We start from the raw sequence: 14,903 nt of genomic DNA on the forward strand, positions 1-14,903 counted from the left end.
GCACTCGATGACTAACTCCTGGTTAAAAGTCTTTATTACAAACTTTATAAACAATCGATAAAGTAGTATTATATACAAAAACGGTGCAAAACCAAGAAGTATTCAGTGTGGTTTCTCTTGGACTGGACTATAAAACAATATCAACGATACGAATGGACTACGACAAAACATAAAGTGACTAACTATGATTAGCATGCTGGTTGCTGGGTGTAGAGAACACCAGCGAGTATATGCAATTAGATGAAGAAGGCCTTAGGTTTTGTTGAAGTAGGACTGGTAGACAATGCCCAGCGAGGAAGTCGCAAAGAGAGTGAAGTAGCTCCACCAGGTAGCGAAGCCCAGAAATCCCTTGTAGACCTCCGTGGAGAACACCTGGGATAAACAGAGAATACATTTTCAAATTGAACAAACTCGCGTCATCTGGGGGCTCTTACATTTTTAAGGCTACTGAACGATGCCTGCAGCGACTGCGCCGACTCCATAATGTTGAAGTCTCCCTCTTCAATGGTAGTACCGCCGGATACGGCCGTCTCCACGTCGCCGGCAGCGCACTCGTGCTGCAGCACGACAGCCTCATTGAAGACGCCTGCCCAGCTGAAGCCGCCCAGGCTTTTGTACATCAGCGTCAGGTAGAGGCACAGAATGAGCGGGGCAGCGAATTGCAGGGTCACAACGCAGAGATAGTAGAAAATAGAGGAGATCTGTGGGGAGAGCAGCGGTTAAGCAATTCAGAGTGAAATTTCAGCCCATGCACACCTTCTGTTTGAACTCCACATTGGTGATGCGACCGGCCTCCTTGCGCAGATCCAGTATTTTATCATAGGCCAGGTTCAGGTACGATTGCAGATAGATGGGCATCAGGGCGAAGCGCATGACCACCACAAAGACGACCAGCAGCAAGCGCAGCGTTTCAAAGGCATGCGGCGTCAGTCTAAAACAAGAAAGAAGCATTGTAGGAGTTGGGGGGTGAAAAGAAAATGATCCGCAAGCTTACAGTGGCTGTTGCATGCCCTGAAAGACGCGCACTGTTAAATAGTCACGGCTAATAGGCCTGATCCACAAAATGACCAAAATAAACGGTAGCACGAAGCTGAGATTCAGCAGGACTTGCATCACGCGATTGCCGCTGCAGTATTTCAGCGAGTCCCAGTGCATCTTGGCCATGCGCAGGCCGGGGAAGGTGAACAGCGAGCCGAGCACACCGCAGCTCAGAGCGAGAAAGAACTTGACCACAATTTTTGAGGCCGGACCACTGGAAATACAAAGGGCTTTAGGCCGCTGACCATGTTAAAGCTTTGCTTCTACTCACGATGAGGGTAGACCCTGCTCGGTGAGAAATTTCGAGGCGCTGGCATTGAAACTGGTGTAGGCGTCCTCCAGTCCTGTCTCCAGAATGCGCTCGTCGATGATCAGCACGATCATGGCGATCAGCAGATAGACCAGACAGGCCACAATAACCATGGATCGCTCGCCAATGGATTCCTCGCTTTGGAAGTACAGCACTGTAAGAGAGGACAGCAGCTTGAGGGCAAAGAAGATGACTAGCAGGCACCAGACCATGCTTAGGTTGATCTCCTGCTTCAGGGGAAAGTAGAAGTGGAAGAGCTGCCCGGGAGAGAGCACGAGCGCAGATAAAATGGGTAAATATCAATATTTGAACATTTCAAACCCACCTCGGAGATCACGTACACAATGCCGGCGTAGATACTGAAGTCCAGCAGCCATTGGTACTCGGTGAAGTAGCGCAGGTGAACCACGTCCTGCTCTAGCACCGGCAACGTCTCCAGGTCCACCTCAATGCTGCGCGGTATGTGGAACTGCCCGGAGACTCCATTCTGCTGCTTGTGTTTGCCCTTAGCCGGTTTCTCCTTGGGCACACCGCCCTTGGAGCGCAGCTCATCGTCCGTTGGGTGCAGATAGCGATAGAGGCCGGTGCGACAGAGTATCCACTTGGCGAAGGAGTAGTGGGGACTCAGTTTCTGTATCACGCTGACCATTACCAGCGTGATCACCAGTTGGGCGCCCAGCACAGCCTGCAATGGACGGGGAGGACGAGTCTAATTAGAAACGTGCGCAGCTATTTTTGGGTTCTCCATTCTATTTTTGGTCAATTATTACGACCAGCACTTCATTTTTCCGGGCAAGCCGGGCAGATTTTCTTTCATCATCACCGCTCTTTTTTCAGCTTACCATCGCTTTCCGTTGTCTTTACGGTGTAAAACTTTCTGAAGTTGTGGATAGTGTTAATTTACAGCGTTAATTAATTCATTATTTTTAATTAAAAACGGAAATCTCGAAAAATGTTCGTCGAAATTTTCTTTTTTGGGTTGGCAGTGTGACCAGATTGGCTAATCCCATAAATAACTATACAACGTATCGAGTTTATGAGTATCGAGCGCGGTCATTTCAAATTAAATTAGGGCTGTTGGAAAAATTAATATTTGAGCTCAATATCTGAATTTTATTTCGAATATCACAATTGATTTCGATACCAATGCAATAGTCGAGGATGTCCGATGACACTTTTACACGATCGATAACATCGATAGAATCCAGCGTCTTTCAAGACTGCCACCCATTTACAACAACAAGGCTCTATCTAATCAATCTAGCAATCATTCCATCACTCATTCGTTTAATCAGTATATCCAAATTTACGTATTAAAAACATCTGTTACAAATGGCGAAAGAAACCCAAGTAAAGATCTGGGATCTCGGCAAATGGGACTCGCGGGCAATCGGGAAATACAACACCATACCGCGCATACAGAAGGAGCTGCGCCGTGGAAACTGGGCCTACATCTGTCAACATCCAGAGGTGCAGAGCGGTCTGCCGACTTTTCACTTATCCCGAATAACCGATGACTTCCTATATCCAATATCCCTTTTCCCAGATTCGCGCCATCGTTCGGGTCATCCTGCAGCAGGCGATCAATGCGAAATCCCAACCTGAGAACATCCGTAAGTTTGTGGCCGAGTTCTTTAATTGCTGTCGCACTCCGCTGCTGGTGCCAATGGTGGGTTGTCTGCGTCTCAGCCCTAAAGTGGCTCCCGAAAACCCCACTGACCAATGCCACCACAGATAAATACCCAACTGAAATACGTCAAGGAGCAGCTAGCGCTTGGGCGCTGGAGTGCTTTCGATGCGGAGACGCTCTTCATGGAGACCTGCTCCACGCACTCGCTGCTGTCAGCTGCCTCCGAGGACAGCAATGTCCCCCCCATTCTAGCCTACGCGCTCGTCTTCAAGAAGCCCGATGAGTGTGGCATTGAGAAGCCGCCATTCTAGGACTCTAGGACTCTAGGACACTAGGACTCTAGGACTCGGGGCGGCTCTATGTTGACAATTTCTTCACTTGCGGCCAGCATTTATCTATCTATTGCTACAATAATACAGACTTCCAGAGCAATACGATCAGAGCAGCTCTCAATTACATAGAACCAGTGGGTATAATGTATGACCCCTGTATGAGTGGACCAAAATTCGCATTAGTAAACATTTATTGGCTTTCTTCGTGAGTAATTACGAGTATTTATGGGTTTTTACACCCAGGAGAACCTTCGGCCCAAGCGCACTCTGCGACGCTCATGAACACGTACACGCCTCACGTCCCCACCGTTTCCACCTTCACGCCTAAGTCTCCTGTTCCTCCTGTTCCTCCTGTTACCCCCGCCGCCTCTCTCTCTACGGATAATCACTATACGCCTGCGATGGATGCGGCGATGGTGCTTCTTGGTAGTCGCCTCTTCTGTTGTGGTTGTGGCTTCTGTTGTTGTGGTGGTCGTAGCTGGCGAAGTGTCGGAGGACGAGCTGCTGGCAGGAGTGCCGGAGGGTGAGCTGCTGGCAGGAGTGCCGGAGGGTGAGCTGCTGGCAGGAGTGCCGGAGGGCGAGCTGCTGGTAGGCGTGCCGGAGGGCGAGCTGCTGGTAGGCGTGCCGCCTGGCGAGGTGCTGGTAGGCGTGCCGGAGGACGAGCCGGTGGCAGGAGTGCCGGAGGGCGAGGTGCTGGTAGGAGTGCCGGAGGACGAGCCGGTGGCAGGCGGTGTTAACTGGGAAGACAGCACCATGAGTGCAGCCAGGATGGCTAGAAAGAGCGCTCTAATTGGACGCATCGTGACTTTTCTTTGTACTAACTATTAGCTGACTGTATCTTCCAGTCGATAAAGTATGGTTTTTTATAGGTCGCCCATTTATAGGCACTCGTTCAAATCTCAATTTCCATTGTTCTCGGCGATTTTTAAATCAAACGATTATGGCAATAATTCAATGGAAAGTTTTAGATAACTGGAGACCACACTCGCTTCTGTGTACATATTTGCATATACCCACATACTCGTATGTACATACATATGCCCATATGTCTGAAGCGTGACAATATTCTATTTATAAAAAAAAGTATCAGTATTCACTGATAACATTGTATAGGGCTAATTTGGGTACCTTAGGAGCTGAATGTACGAGTACAGTGGCGAGCAAACACTCTGGCTAACGCTGTCTGGGCCAACAGAAGAAATCGTGTCAATATTTGGAGTCCCGAAAACAGAATTTCTAAATAAGCATGGCTCGATAAAAAGTACGAGTTTGATCCGAGAACATTGGGCTTTTCTGAAGTAGTTTTTTATATTACAAGCACTTCAGCTTTCTACTCTGATGGTGACAGTCTTTAAACTGCGGCTTAAAGCTATAGCTTATAGGCTTTGATCATTAATGAGGGTCCTTCTTTGACAATCTTGGCTTTCTACGAGTATGTGGACCATGTTAATTGTAGAGCTTCGATAAGTGGCACTGCAGCAGTTAGGAATAGGAACCGGAACAACAGTAACCACTCATCATTCGGAGAATCATAGACCATAGACACCTGATTTGCATCCCTTTGGGAGGAATATGAAGTATATTTAGTATATTTAGATCCTTGGCTGTTCCACGATCATTTCACTGTGCCGGCTAGATGTATCCAATGCCCATCTCTGGATGTACTACTCCTTCAACTACTTTTTGTATTAGCATTGGATCCTTTCAGAGGTGAAGAATAAGAAACTGGTACTGGAAACTGGAAGGTGGTAACTTTCCTGCTTTACAGATGTACAATCAAAATACTTGAAAAATGCAGGTTTTATTATATGTATATTGGAGATAATGGCCATAGGGTCATAGGGTCATAGGGTCATAGGGGATCGGGTTAGATTCGGCGGACAGTCCTGCGGACACGGACCACCTCACGACGCCGGTGGACGCCATTGGTTGAGCCTTCCGTCGCCCTTCGACGGACTCCGCCACGGCGGACTATGATCCGTTTGATAATGACACGGCGGCGGCGGTGCTTCTTGGTGGTGGCTGCGGTTGTGGTCGTGGCCGAGGCATCTGTTGTGGTTGTGGCTGAGGCATCTGTGGTGGTGGTTGCCGAAGCAGAGGTGGTTGTGGTGGCCGCCGTTGTTGTTGTTGTTGCCGATGCGGATGCCGTTGTTGTTGTGGACCCGGTGGCCGAGACCTGGCTGCACAGGACGAGCATGGCCAGGAAGGCCAGAGAAAGAGCGATAACGGAGCGCATTGTAAGTGTGTGGACTCGTTTGGACCGCTTGGAACTGTTGGTGGCAGTGGCTCCAGAATGGATATTTATAGCATCCAGCATCCACTCCACTCATCCACAGATGTGTCTCCAAGAACTCCCCTCCATTCCGTTCATTCCCTTTCACAAGATCACTTTACGATTACAGTACCTATTGTGGTATTGTTTTTTCAGTTTGTTCCTGATCGACGTAAGTGAAATTTTGGGGAAAACCAATTAACATGGCACGAGACAGGGGACCACACCAGGTGGGGTTTAATTGGCATACTTTTTGGGTAGCTCTAGCTATTCTTCTCTTATACTATACGTTCCCCTTCCAATATCTTCCCCTTCGAAGCTTGCAGAACGATAAAATAGCAGAATAAAGTGGGGAAATGCTGCAGCTAAGAAAGTCCGAACAGCACCCAAAAAGTATGCTAAGGCATCAGATCCACAAGCCAAGCTCCGTCTCACGCAATGATTTCGATTATCTCGATCAGAACGTTACTGCAGGAGATGTGTATATACTGTGGGAAATCAGCTTACCAGCTTAAAAAACTCCTATCCTATAGACGGAGGGGAGCATTCTTCATGGGGAGACAAAAATTACTACTGGTACTTTATCTGTGGAAATCCGCTAAAGAGTGCTTGTAACGGAAGTACCAGAAATGACAGAAATGCCAGAACTTTGGAAACGGCAAATTTATTCTGGTTTAGTGGTTTCCAGAACACGATTCAATTGCTCTTTCGTTCTTTATTTTCAACTTATTCATATACCAGTTCTGGTATCTGTTTTTGTGAGATAGCTCTGCGGACGCCGCACGGCTTTGTCAATACACGTGTTCTCAGCGGTTAAACAATGAATTAGAAAATAGGAGTTTTTGTGCTTTTATGATCCGATGATGATGTGAAGGTTGGCATCCCATTACGGAAGCAGCCTCCACTACGGAGACGGCAACCGAGACCACGGAAGCAGTAACCACGACCGTGGCAGCCTCGACCACATCTGCATCGGCCTCTGCATCTACCAGACGACCCCACCGTCACCATGAGGTGGGGAGGGAGGTGTACGCAGGCGCGGCGGCGGACGAGGAGAGGACCGGCAGCGTGGTGGGCGCGGTGGCGGACGCTCCAATGGAGGCAATGCCCGCTCTCGTGGTAGCGGTGGTCGCTCCAATGGACGCTCCAGCAGTCGTGGATCTAACGCAAGGCGTAGCCAGAGATCCAATCGCGGTTAAGTGATCCGAAAACATGTCCAGCAGTATTCCCTGCTTTCACCATGAGCTCAGTAAAAGACAATTGCACTACGGATTTTTTTATTTGATTCACATTATTTTATGAGGGTTAAGCCATGAAGAGGGGATTAAGAAGGGATTGCCTTAGATGCCCATTGAGTGGCACCACATGCCACGACCAGATCGACCGCCCAATAGTCGAAATATTGTGTGTAACCATGTAACCTATACAATATGTTGTTTGGGGAATTATACGTAAGCGCCAGATTCGGTATCAGAGCCGATGACTGGCGAATGCTCTGTCTCTCTCTGTCTTATGTATCGCTTCTCGTGAAGGGACGAATTGATTTGTTGGTTAATGTGGCGATACCCCTCGCCAGTCTTCGCGATTTATCTCCATTTTGCTTGAAATTATCGGGAGAGATGGAAAAAACATAGAGAGAAATAGAGGAACCACGACCGCTAAGAACATCTGTTCTAATGTTAATTGTTTATCCCCCTTCCATTCGAGTTTTATAAGCTTTTTTTATTTATTTATTTATTTGCTACATCTATCTCTCTCTCTCTCTCTCTCTCTCTCTCCGACACCAGCTGTGTTTCTGTCTCGCTTCTCTCTGACGGGGGGCGCGCACTGCACGATAATGAGAGTGAGGGAGGGAGGGACAGAGACAGAGACAGAGAGAGAGAGCATTAGTGAGCATTAGTGAGCGTGGAATAATGTTCCGATCTGATCCAGATTCGGCAATCTGTTAGATATGGTCATATCTTCAACGTTTTGGATGCCAGAGATTTTCTCCCTTTATTGGTCGGAGGGGACGTGGCAATCACAGAAATTTCGCTTCTGTAGCTCGTATATTCTAGGCGTTAAACATGACGGGGGGAGAGACAGAAATGGCTATTCGACTCGGCTATTGGGGTTGATCAAGCATATACGATCCGTTCTTATTCCGGATTGGCAGAGGAAGACTTTATTTCTAAACGGCTCCGAGCCAAGACATACTGTTTAGAGTCCATACGGCAGGAAACCCAATAGTCAGCCAACTCATATCTCCCATTCGTTACAATATAGTTACAAATAGGGAAAATAGGGCCTGATCAGCGAACGACCTACTTTCCCAGGGCCGTGGAAGTCCAGACTGCTGATCGATATAAAAATAAATACCTAAAAATCGTATCAAGTATCATGAGTATTTTTCGAGCGCGGGTAGCTCATATTTGATTGGGGTTGTTCGAAAAACTTATCTTTGAACTCGATTTCTAAATAGAGAATGATATTTCGAATATATTTCATTTCGATACCAATGCCGATCGATAACATCGATAGAATCCAGCGTCTTTCAAGACTGCCACCCATTTACAACAACAAGGCTCTATCTAATCAATCTAGAAATCATTCCATCACTCATTCGTTCAATCAGTATATCCAAATTTACGTATTAAAAACATCTGTTACAAATGGCGAAAGAAACCCAAGTAAAGATCTGGGATCTCGGCAAATGGGACTCGCGGGCAATCGGGAAATACAACACCATACCGCGCATACAGAAGGAGCTGCGCCGTGGAAACTGGGCCTACATCTGTCAACATCCAGAGGTGCAGAGCGGTCTGCCGACTTTTCACTTATCCCGAATAACCGATGACTTCCTATATCCAATATCCCTTTTCCCAGATTCGCGCCATCGTCCGGGTAATCCTGCAGCAGGCGATCAATGCGAAATCCCAACCTGAGAACATCCGTAAGTTTGTGGCCGAGTTCTTTAATTGCTGTCGCACTCCGCTGCTGGTGCCAATGGTGGGTTGTCTGCGTCTCAGCCCTAAAGTGGCTCCCGAAAACCCCACTGACCAATGCCACCACAGATAAATACCCAAATGAAATACGTCAAGGAGCAGCTAGCGCTTGGGCGCTGGAGTGCTTTCGATGCGGAGACGCTCTTCATGGAGACCTGCTCCACGCACTCGCTGCTGTCAGCTGCCTCCGAGGACAGCAATGTCCCCCCCATTCTAGCCTACGCGCTCGTCTTCAAGAAGCCCGATGAGTGTGGCATTGAGAAGCCGCCATTCTAGGACTCTAGGACTCTAGGACTCTAGGACACTAGGACTCTAGGACTCGGGGCGGCTCTATGTTGACAATTTCTTCACTTGCGGCCAGCATTTATCTATCTATTGCTACAATAATACAGACTTCCAGAGCAATACGATCAGAGCAGCTCTCAATTACATAGAACCAGTGGGTATAATGTATGACCCCTGTATGAGTGGACCAAAATTCGCATTAGTAAACATTTATTGGCTTTCTTCGTGAGTAATTACGAGTATTTATGGGTTTTTACACCCAGGAGAACCTTCGGCCCAAGCGCACTCTGCGACGCTCATGAACACGTACACGCCTCACGTCCCCACCGTTTCCACCTTCACGCCTAAGTCTCCTGTTCCTCCTGTTCCTCCTGTTACCCCCGCCGCCTCTCTCTCTACGGATAATCACTATACGCCTGCGATGGATGCGGCGATGGTGCTTCTTGGTAGTCGCCTCTTCTGTTGTGGTTGTGGCTTCTGTTGTTGTGGTGGTCGTAGCTGGCGAAGTGTCGGAGGACGAGCTGCTGGCAGGAGTGCCGGAGGGTGAGCTGCTGGCAGGAGTGCCGGAGGGTGAGCTGCTGGCAGGAGTGCCGGAGGGCGAGCTGCTGGTAGGCGTGCCGGAGGGCGAGCTGCTGGTAGGCGTGCCGCCTGGCGAGGTGCTGGTAGGCGTGCCGGAGGACGAGCCGGTGGCAGGAGTGCCGGAGGGCGAGGTGCTGGTAGGAGTGCCGGAGGACGAGCCGGTGGCAGGCGGTGTTAACTGGAAAGACAGCACCATGAGTGCAGCCAGGATGGCTAGAAAGAGCGCTCTAATTGGACGCATCGTGACTTTTCTTTGTACTAACTATTAGCTGACTGTATCTTCCAGTCGATAAAGTATGGTTTTTTATAGGTCGCCCATTTATAGGCACTCGTTCAAATCTCAATTTCCATTGTTCTCGGCGATTTTTAAATCAAACGATTATGGCAATAATTCAATGGAAAGTTTTAGATAACTGGAGACCACACTCGCTTCTGTGTACATATTTGCATATACCCACATACTCGTATGTACATACATATGCCCATATGTCTGAAGCGTGACAATATTCTATTTATAAAAAAAAGTATCAGTATTCACTGATAACATTGTATAGGGCTAATTTGGGTACCTTAGGAGCTGAATGTACGAGTACAGTGGCGAGCAAACACTCTGGCTAACGCTGTCTGGGCCAACAGAAGAAATCGTGTCAATATTTGGAGTCCCGAAAACAGAATTTCTAAATAAGCATGGCTCGATAAAAAGTACGAGTTTGATCCGAGAACATTGGGCTTTTCTGAAGTAGTTTTTTATATTACAAGCACTTCAGCTTTCTACTCTGATGGTGACAGTCTTTAAACTGCGGCTTAAAGCTATAGCTTATAGGCTTTGATCATTAATGAGGGTCCTTCTTTGACAATCTTGGCTTTCTACGAGTATGTGGACCATGTTAATTGTAGAGCTTCGATAAGTGGCACTGCAGCAGTTAGGAATAGGAACCGGAACAACAGTAACCACTCATCATTCGGAGAATCATAGACCATAGACACCTGATTTGCATCCCTTTGGGAGGAATATGAAGTATATTTAGTGATCCTTGGCTGTTCCACGATCATTTCACTGTGCCGGCTAGATGTATCCAATGCCCATCTCTGGATGTACTACTCCTTCAACTACTTTTTGTATTAGCATTGGATCCTTTCAGAGGTGAAGAATAAGAAACTGGTACTGGAAACTGGAAGGTGGTAACTTTCCTGCTTTACAGATGTACAATCAAAATACTTGAAAAATGCAGGTTTTATTATATGTATATTGGAGATAATGGCCATAGGGTCATAGGGTCATAGGGGATCGGGTTAGATTCGGCGGACAGTCCTGCGGACACGGACCACCTCACGACGCCGGTGGACGCCATTGGTTGAGCCTTCCGTCGCCCTTCGACGGACTCCGCCACGGCGGACTATGATCCGTTTGATAATGACACGGCGGCGGCGGTGCTTCTTGGTGGTGGCTGCGGTTGTGGTCGTGGCCGAGGCATCTGTTGTGGTTGTGGCTGAGGCATCTGTGGTGGTGGTTGCCGAAGCAGAGGTGGTTGTGGTGGCCGCCGCTGCTGTTGTTGTTGTTGTTGCCGATGCGGATGCCGTTGTTGTTGTGGACCCGGTGGCCGAGACCTGGCTGCACAGGACGAGCATGGCCAGGAAGGCCAGAGAAAGAGCGATAACGGAGCGCATTGTAAGTGTGTGGACTCGTTTGGACCGCTTGGAACTGTTGGTGGCAGTGGCTCCAGAATGGATATTTATAGCATCCAGCATCCACTCCACTCATCCACAGATGTGTCTCCAAGAACTCCCCTCCATTCCGTTCATTCCCTTTCACAAGATCACTTTACGATTACAGTACCTATTGTGGTATTGTTTTTTCAGTTTGTTCCTGATCGACGTAAGTGAAATTTTGGGGAAAACCAATTAACATGGCACGAGACAGGGGACCACACCAGGTGGGGTTTAATTGGCATACTTTTTGGGTAGCTCTAGCTATTCTTCTCTTATACCATACGTTCCCCTTCCAATATCTTCCCCTTCGAAGCTTGCAGAACGATAAAATAGCAGAATAAAGTGGGGAAATGCTGCAGCTAAGAAAGTCCGAACAGCACCCAAAAAGTATGCTAAGGCATCAGATCCACAAGCCAAGCTCCGTCTCACGCAATGATTTCGATTATCTCGATCAGAACGTTACTGCAGGAGATGTGTATATACTGTGGGAAATCAGCTTACCAGCTTAAAAAACTCCTATCCTATAGACGGAGGGGAGCATTCTTCATGGGGAGACAAAAATTACTACTGGTACTTTATCTGTGGAAATCCGCTAAAGAGTGCTTGTAACGGAAGTACCAGAAATGACAGAAATGCCAGAACTTTGGAAACGGCAAATTTATTCTGGTTTAGTGGTTTCCAGAACACGATTCAATTGCTCTTTCGTTCTTTATTTTCAACTTATTCATATACCAGTTCTGGTATCTGTTTTTGTGAGATAGCTCTGCGGACGCCGCACGGCTTTGTCAATACACGTGTTCTCAGCGGTTAAACAATGAATTAGAAAATAGGAGTTTTTGTGCTTTTATGATCCGATGATGATGTGAAGGTTGGCATCCCATTACACATGGGGATGTTTAGACTATAAAACAATTACAGTGAAAGTTTACTTTCCATGGTTCAATTTGAGTATTGAATATTGATAGACAAAATATTTATTTAATGATTTCCGACTGTTAAGATACATTGATATTCAAATAAAATATATAAAAATAAATTCATGCAAGAATTGTTAATTGTTAACTCCAAAACACTTACATATGTAAGTGATTATTAAAATAGATTTGAGGTCTGTTTTGAAAATATTATAAATGGGCGTAAGAACTACTCGGACAGGCCTACAACCTACACCAGATATCACGATCCAATGTTGTGAGTGTTTTGCTCACTGTTCGAGTTTTTCTTGCAGTGTAAGCACACTTAATAATATGGCAACTTTCATGTGAAGAACTGACGCACTTCGCGGCTTCCCAAAGTAGTCGAAAAACAAAAAGAAAAAGCAGAAGAAAAAGACAATTCAATGGCTAACATCTATGTATACATAAGGGGCTCGGAAAGCCCCAGAAGAGCGGTAGAGCACATATTCTGCTCGAAGACAATCTCGCTATGTATCTCCGATTTGATATACGAAGTCTGGTATAAAAAGCAAGGTGTGATTGACAATTGCGACACGAACCTGAACAGAAGCCAGAGCAGAAACAAGAGTCACGATGCGATACCTTTTTGTGCTTTCCCTGGCCATCCTGGCCGCTCTCGTTCCCCTGGCCACAGCGGCATCCTCCACATCGAGCACCAGCAGCTCCGGAAGCACCAGCAGCACGGAAGCCTCCACTACGGAGTCGGCAACCGAGACCACGACCGTGGCAGCCTCGACCACATCTGCATCGGCCTCGACCACATCTGCATCGGCCTCTGCATCTACCAGACGGCCCCACCGTCACCATGATTGTGGCTGTGGAGGAGGCGGAAGAGGTCGCGACGAGGGCGGTCGCGGAAGAGGCAGGAGAGGACGTGATGACGGCGAAAGGAGAGGTGGACGCAGGGGAGGCGGCGGACGAGGAGAGGACCGGCAGCGTGGTGGGCGCGGTGGCGGACGCTCCAATGGAGGCAATGCCCGCTCTCGTGGTAGCGGTGGTCGCTCCAGTGGACGCTCCAGCAGTCGTGGATCTAACGCAAGGCGTAGCCAGAGATCCAATCGCGGTTAAGTGATCCGAAAACATGTCCAGCAGTATTCCCTGCTCTTACCATGAACTCAGTAAAAGACAATTGCATTACGAATTTTTGATTTGATTTACATGGCTGAAAAATTTAGGTCAATAGCCGGTACAGAAAAATCAGTTCTTCAATTATTGGCAGAGCGAAAAATTTGGCGGCTATATGTTGGGCTAATAGGGCAAGAATGACGAAGGGCCAAATTGACGAAATCCTAAGTATTAGACTGCTTTTTTAAAATCTTGCGGGATCCAGACTGTCGATCGACATAAAAATCTCCAGTACAAAAATAAGCAAATTTTTTGCCATATATAAAGATTTTTTGCGAAAATCGTGAAATACTTAACGTCCTTATTTATGATACCAATCGTTTGGCTGGTCTCCTGATCAAGAAATGACATTTCACCTCGGACAAATAGGACTAGATCAACGAAAGACCAACTCTCCCAGAATCTGGGGGATACACACTACGCTGACGAATACGAAGCCCACAAATGATTCAGGTAATATTCTTTATTGGGCAAATGGGATTAAAGTGTTTCAGCTTTCAGCATTCAGCCCGAAGTGTTCCTTCTGCGAGTCACAATCACGTAGGTCCTGATGCACCTGCTCGGGTTCTTGCACTTCGTGACGGATGACTGCGTAGTAGTCGTGGCTGAGGCTACCAACTGCAGGGCCAGAGCGAACAAGGTGACGAGGAAAAGGAGCTTCATTTCGGGAACTGCTGGGTAGAGCTCTAGTCGACTGAATATGAAAGAGTTTTGTGATTAGTTGATGTGGCATCCGCCGTTTTTATACTATTACCGATTTATATTCGCACCAGCTGCGAGAGGCCGACAAAATGTAAGCCAAATATTTGTCCAGCTTACATAAGCTCTAAGTGTTCAGTCAGTGGATCCAAATATGGGCCGAAGAGATGTTTTTCCCAAGAGTCGTCGACAGCCCACCTGTATAATTCATGTTTTCTGTCAGTTACCTCCGTTTCCTACTCCATGTACCCAAGTGCTTAATCTGGTTACAGTTCGGTTCAAATTATCCAATTGTTTAAACATATCACATTGGCGAATGGCAAATATTTGGATATTTGCCTCGTATTGATTCCTTCCTTTTACATTCTTCTTTCCAGGTGAGGAAACATAAGAAGTATGTATGGTAAACACCATAAGAGGAACAAACCGAAGCAGGAACTCAACGGATCCCTATAAATAATCCGAGTCGGCCTCCCACCAATCACAAAACTCGGTCAACTCTCGACAGCTCCAGACATTAGCCGCCAGTTCAAAACTAAGGCCAAAATGAAGTTCCTTTTCGTAGTCGTTCTCATTGCTCTGGCCATCCAGTTGACAGTAGCACAGAGCTCCACTGCCACAACGGAAGCCGCAACGACCACAACGACAGCTGCGTCCACAGATACGACCACGACGACAGCGGCATCAGTGACCAGTGCTACGACCAAGAAAACAAATAAGCTTTGCTGGAGGGGAAACAACTGGTGCAACACCCGTCAGCAGGTCAAGTGCAAGAACCCCAAGAATTGCATCAAGACCATCGTGGTGGTGCGTCGCCATAGAGGCTAGAATAAGTCAGTTTTGTACAAATTAACAACCAATAAATATCACGATTGTTACGAAAGCATACAATTTATGTGACTTTACTTTTGAGGACTTTCACGAGAACGGGGTTTTTTTTATGGGAAAATAGGGGGCACTTCTACATCTTTAGCAATGACGGA

The 14,903-nt window shown here is 47.2% G+C and overlaps 8 protein-coding genes across 8 annotated transcripts; 4 read left to right on the forward strand and 4 right to left on the reverse strand.

The window, feature by feature from the left end:
• Positions 1-12: 12 nt before the first annotated feature.
• emei (transmembrane protein 161-like emei) lies at positions 13-2,357 on the reverse strand. The gene is made up of 7 exons (XM_001353909.3): positions 2,191-2,357; positions 1,674-2,033; positions 1,310-1,605; positions 995-1,252; positions 757-931; positions 435-701; positions 13-372 (listed from the first exon to the last, which is right to left on the reverse strand). Exons 1-7 carry the CDS (start codon positions 2,191-2,193, stop codon positions 253-255), a joined length of 1,479 nt encoding a protein of 492 aa, XP_001353945.1. The 5' UTR covers positions 2,194-2,357; the 3' UTR covers positions 13-252.
• Positions 2,358-2,622: 265 nt separating this feature from the next.
• LOC6900777 (uncharacterized) lies at positions 2,623-3,519 on the forward strand. Its single transcript, XM_002135100.3, has 3 exons — positions 2,623-2,818; positions 2,895-3,017; positions 3,083-3,519. The coding sequence occupies exons 1-3, from the start codon at positions 2,681-2,683 to the stop codon at positions 3,287-3,289; spliced, it is 468 nt and encodes a 155-aa protein (XP_002135136.1). The 5' UTR covers positions 2,623-2,680; the 3' UTR covers positions 3,290-3,519.
• Positions 3,484-4,186, reverse strand: LOC26532267 (classical arabinogalactan protein 5-like). The gene has a single exon (XM_033383237.1). The coding sequence runs from the start codon at positions 4,108-4,110 to the stop codon at positions 3,544-3,546; it is 567 nt and encodes a 188-aa protein (XP_033239128.1). The 5' UTR covers positions 4,111-4,186; the 3' UTR covers positions 3,484-3,543.
• A 3,962-nt stretch (positions 4,187-8,148) lies between these two features.
• LOC6900782 (uncharacterized) lies at positions 8,149-9,080 on the forward strand. Its single transcript, XM_002135105.3, has 3 exons — positions 8,149-8,371; positions 8,448-8,570; positions 8,636-9,080. The coding sequence occupies exons 1-3, from the start codon at positions 8,234-8,236 to the stop codon at positions 8,840-8,842; spliced, it is 468 nt and encodes a 155-aa protein (XP_002135141.2). The 5' UTR covers positions 8,149-8,233; the 3' UTR covers positions 8,843-9,080.
• Positions 9,045-9,746, reverse strand: LOC6900783 (classical arabinogalactan protein 5-like). Its single transcript, XM_033383238.1, has one exon. It carries the CDS (start codon positions 9,669-9,671, stop codon positions 9,105-9,107), a length of 567 nt encoding a protein of 188 aa, XP_033239129.1. The 5' UTR covers positions 9,672-9,746; the 3' UTR covers positions 9,045-9,104.
• Positions 9,747-12,669: 2,923 nt separating this feature from the next.
• LOC117184394 (bromodomain and WD repeat-containing protein 3-like) lies at positions 12,670-13,164 on the forward strand. Its single transcript, XM_033381494.1, has one exon. It carries the CDS (start codon positions 12,670-12,672, stop codon positions 13,162-13,164), a length of 495 nt encoding a protein of 164 aa, XP_033237385.1.
• A 504-nt stretch (positions 13,165-13,668) lies between these two features.
• On the reverse strand, positions 13,669-13,959 carry LOC117184654 (uncharacterized). Its single transcript, XM_033383241.1, has one exon. It carries the CDS (start codon positions 13,882-13,884, stop codon positions 13,726-13,728), a length of 159 nt encoding a protein of 52 aa, XP_033239132.1. The 5' UTR covers positions 13,885-13,959; the 3' UTR covers positions 13,669-13,725.
• A 413-nt stretch (positions 13,960-14,372) lies between these two features.
• LOC117184653 (uncharacterized) lies at positions 14,373-14,810 on the forward strand. The gene has a single exon (XM_033383240.1). The coding sequence runs from the start codon at positions 14,467-14,469 to the stop codon at positions 14,746-14,748; it is 282 nt and encodes a 93-aa protein (XP_033239131.1). The 5' UTR covers positions 14,373-14,466; the 3' UTR covers positions 14,749-14,810.
• Positions 14,811-14,903: the final 93 nt, after the last annotated feature.

This window comes from Drosophila pseudoobscura, chromosome X (assembly GCF_009870125.1).
Source record: "Drosophila pseudoobscura strain MV-25-SWS-2005 chromosome X, UCI_Dpse_MV25, whole genome shotgun sequence".
Classification (NCBI taxonomy): Eukaryota; Metazoa; Arthropoda; class Insecta; order Diptera; family Drosophilidae; genus Drosophila; species Drosophila pseudoobscura.

What these genes read in the sequence shown, in the direction of transcription:
- emei (XM_001353909.3), bottom strand. An exon ending in ATGTGGAGTTCAAACAGAAG is followed by an intron (nt 702 to 756) that starts GTGTGCATGGGC and finishes CTCTCCCCACAG; the next exon opens with ATCTCCTCTATTTTCTACTA. An exon ending in CGTTCAGTAGCCTTAAAAAT is followed by an intron (nt 373 to 434) that starts GTAAGAGCCCCC and finishes TGTTTATCCCAG; the next exon opens with GTGTTCTCCACGGAGGTCTA.
- LOC6900777 (XM_002135100.3), top strand. Translation starts at nt 2,681, where the DNA reads ATGGCGAAAGAAACCCAAGTAAAGATCTGGGATCTCGGCAAATGGGAC. An exon ending in ACATCTGTCAACATCCAGAG is followed by an intron (nt 2,819 to 2,894) that starts GTGCAGAGCGGT and finishes CCCTTTTCCCAG; the next exon opens with ATTCGCGCCATCGTTCGGGT. An exon ending in CTCCGCTGCTGGTGCCAATG is followed by an intron (nt 3,018 to 3,082) that starts GTGGGTTGTCTG and finishes ATGCCACCACAG; the next exon opens with ATAAATACCCAACTGAAATA.
- LOC26532267 (XM_033383237.1), bottom strand. Translation starts at nt 4,110, where the DNA reads ATGCGTCCAATTAGAGCGCTCTTTCTAGCCATCCTGGCTGCACTCATG.
- LOC6900782 (XM_002135105.3), top strand. Translation starts at nt 8,234, where the DNA reads ATGGCGAAAGAAACCCAAGTAAAGATCTGGGATCTCGGCAAATGGGAC. An exon ending in ACATCTGTCAACATCCAGAG is followed by an intron (nt 8,372 to 8,447) that starts GTGCAGAGCGGT and finishes CCCTTTTCCCAG; the next exon opens with ATTCGCGCCATCGTCCGGGT. An exon ending in CTCCGCTGCTGGTGCCAATG is followed by an intron (nt 8,571 to 8,635) that starts GTGGGTTGTCTG and finishes ATGCCACCACAG; the next exon opens with ATAAATACCCAAATGAAATA.
- LOC6900783 (XM_033383238.1), bottom strand. Translation starts at nt 9,671, where the DNA reads ATGCGTCCAATTAGAGCGCTCTTTCTAGCCATCCTGGCTGCACTCATG.
- LOC117184394 (XM_033381494.1), top strand. Translation starts at nt 12,670, where the DNA reads ATGCGATACCTTTTTGTGCTTTCCCTGGCCATCCTGGCCGCTCTCGTT.
- LOC117184654 (XM_033383241.1), bottom strand. Translation starts at nt 13,884, where the DNA reads ATGAAGCTCCTTTTCCTCGTCACCTTGTTCGCTCTGGCCCTGCAGTTG.
- LOC117184653 (XM_033383240.1), top strand. Translation starts at nt 14,467, where the DNA reads ATGAAGTTCCTTTTCGTAGTCGTTCTCATTGCTCTGGCCATCCAGTTG.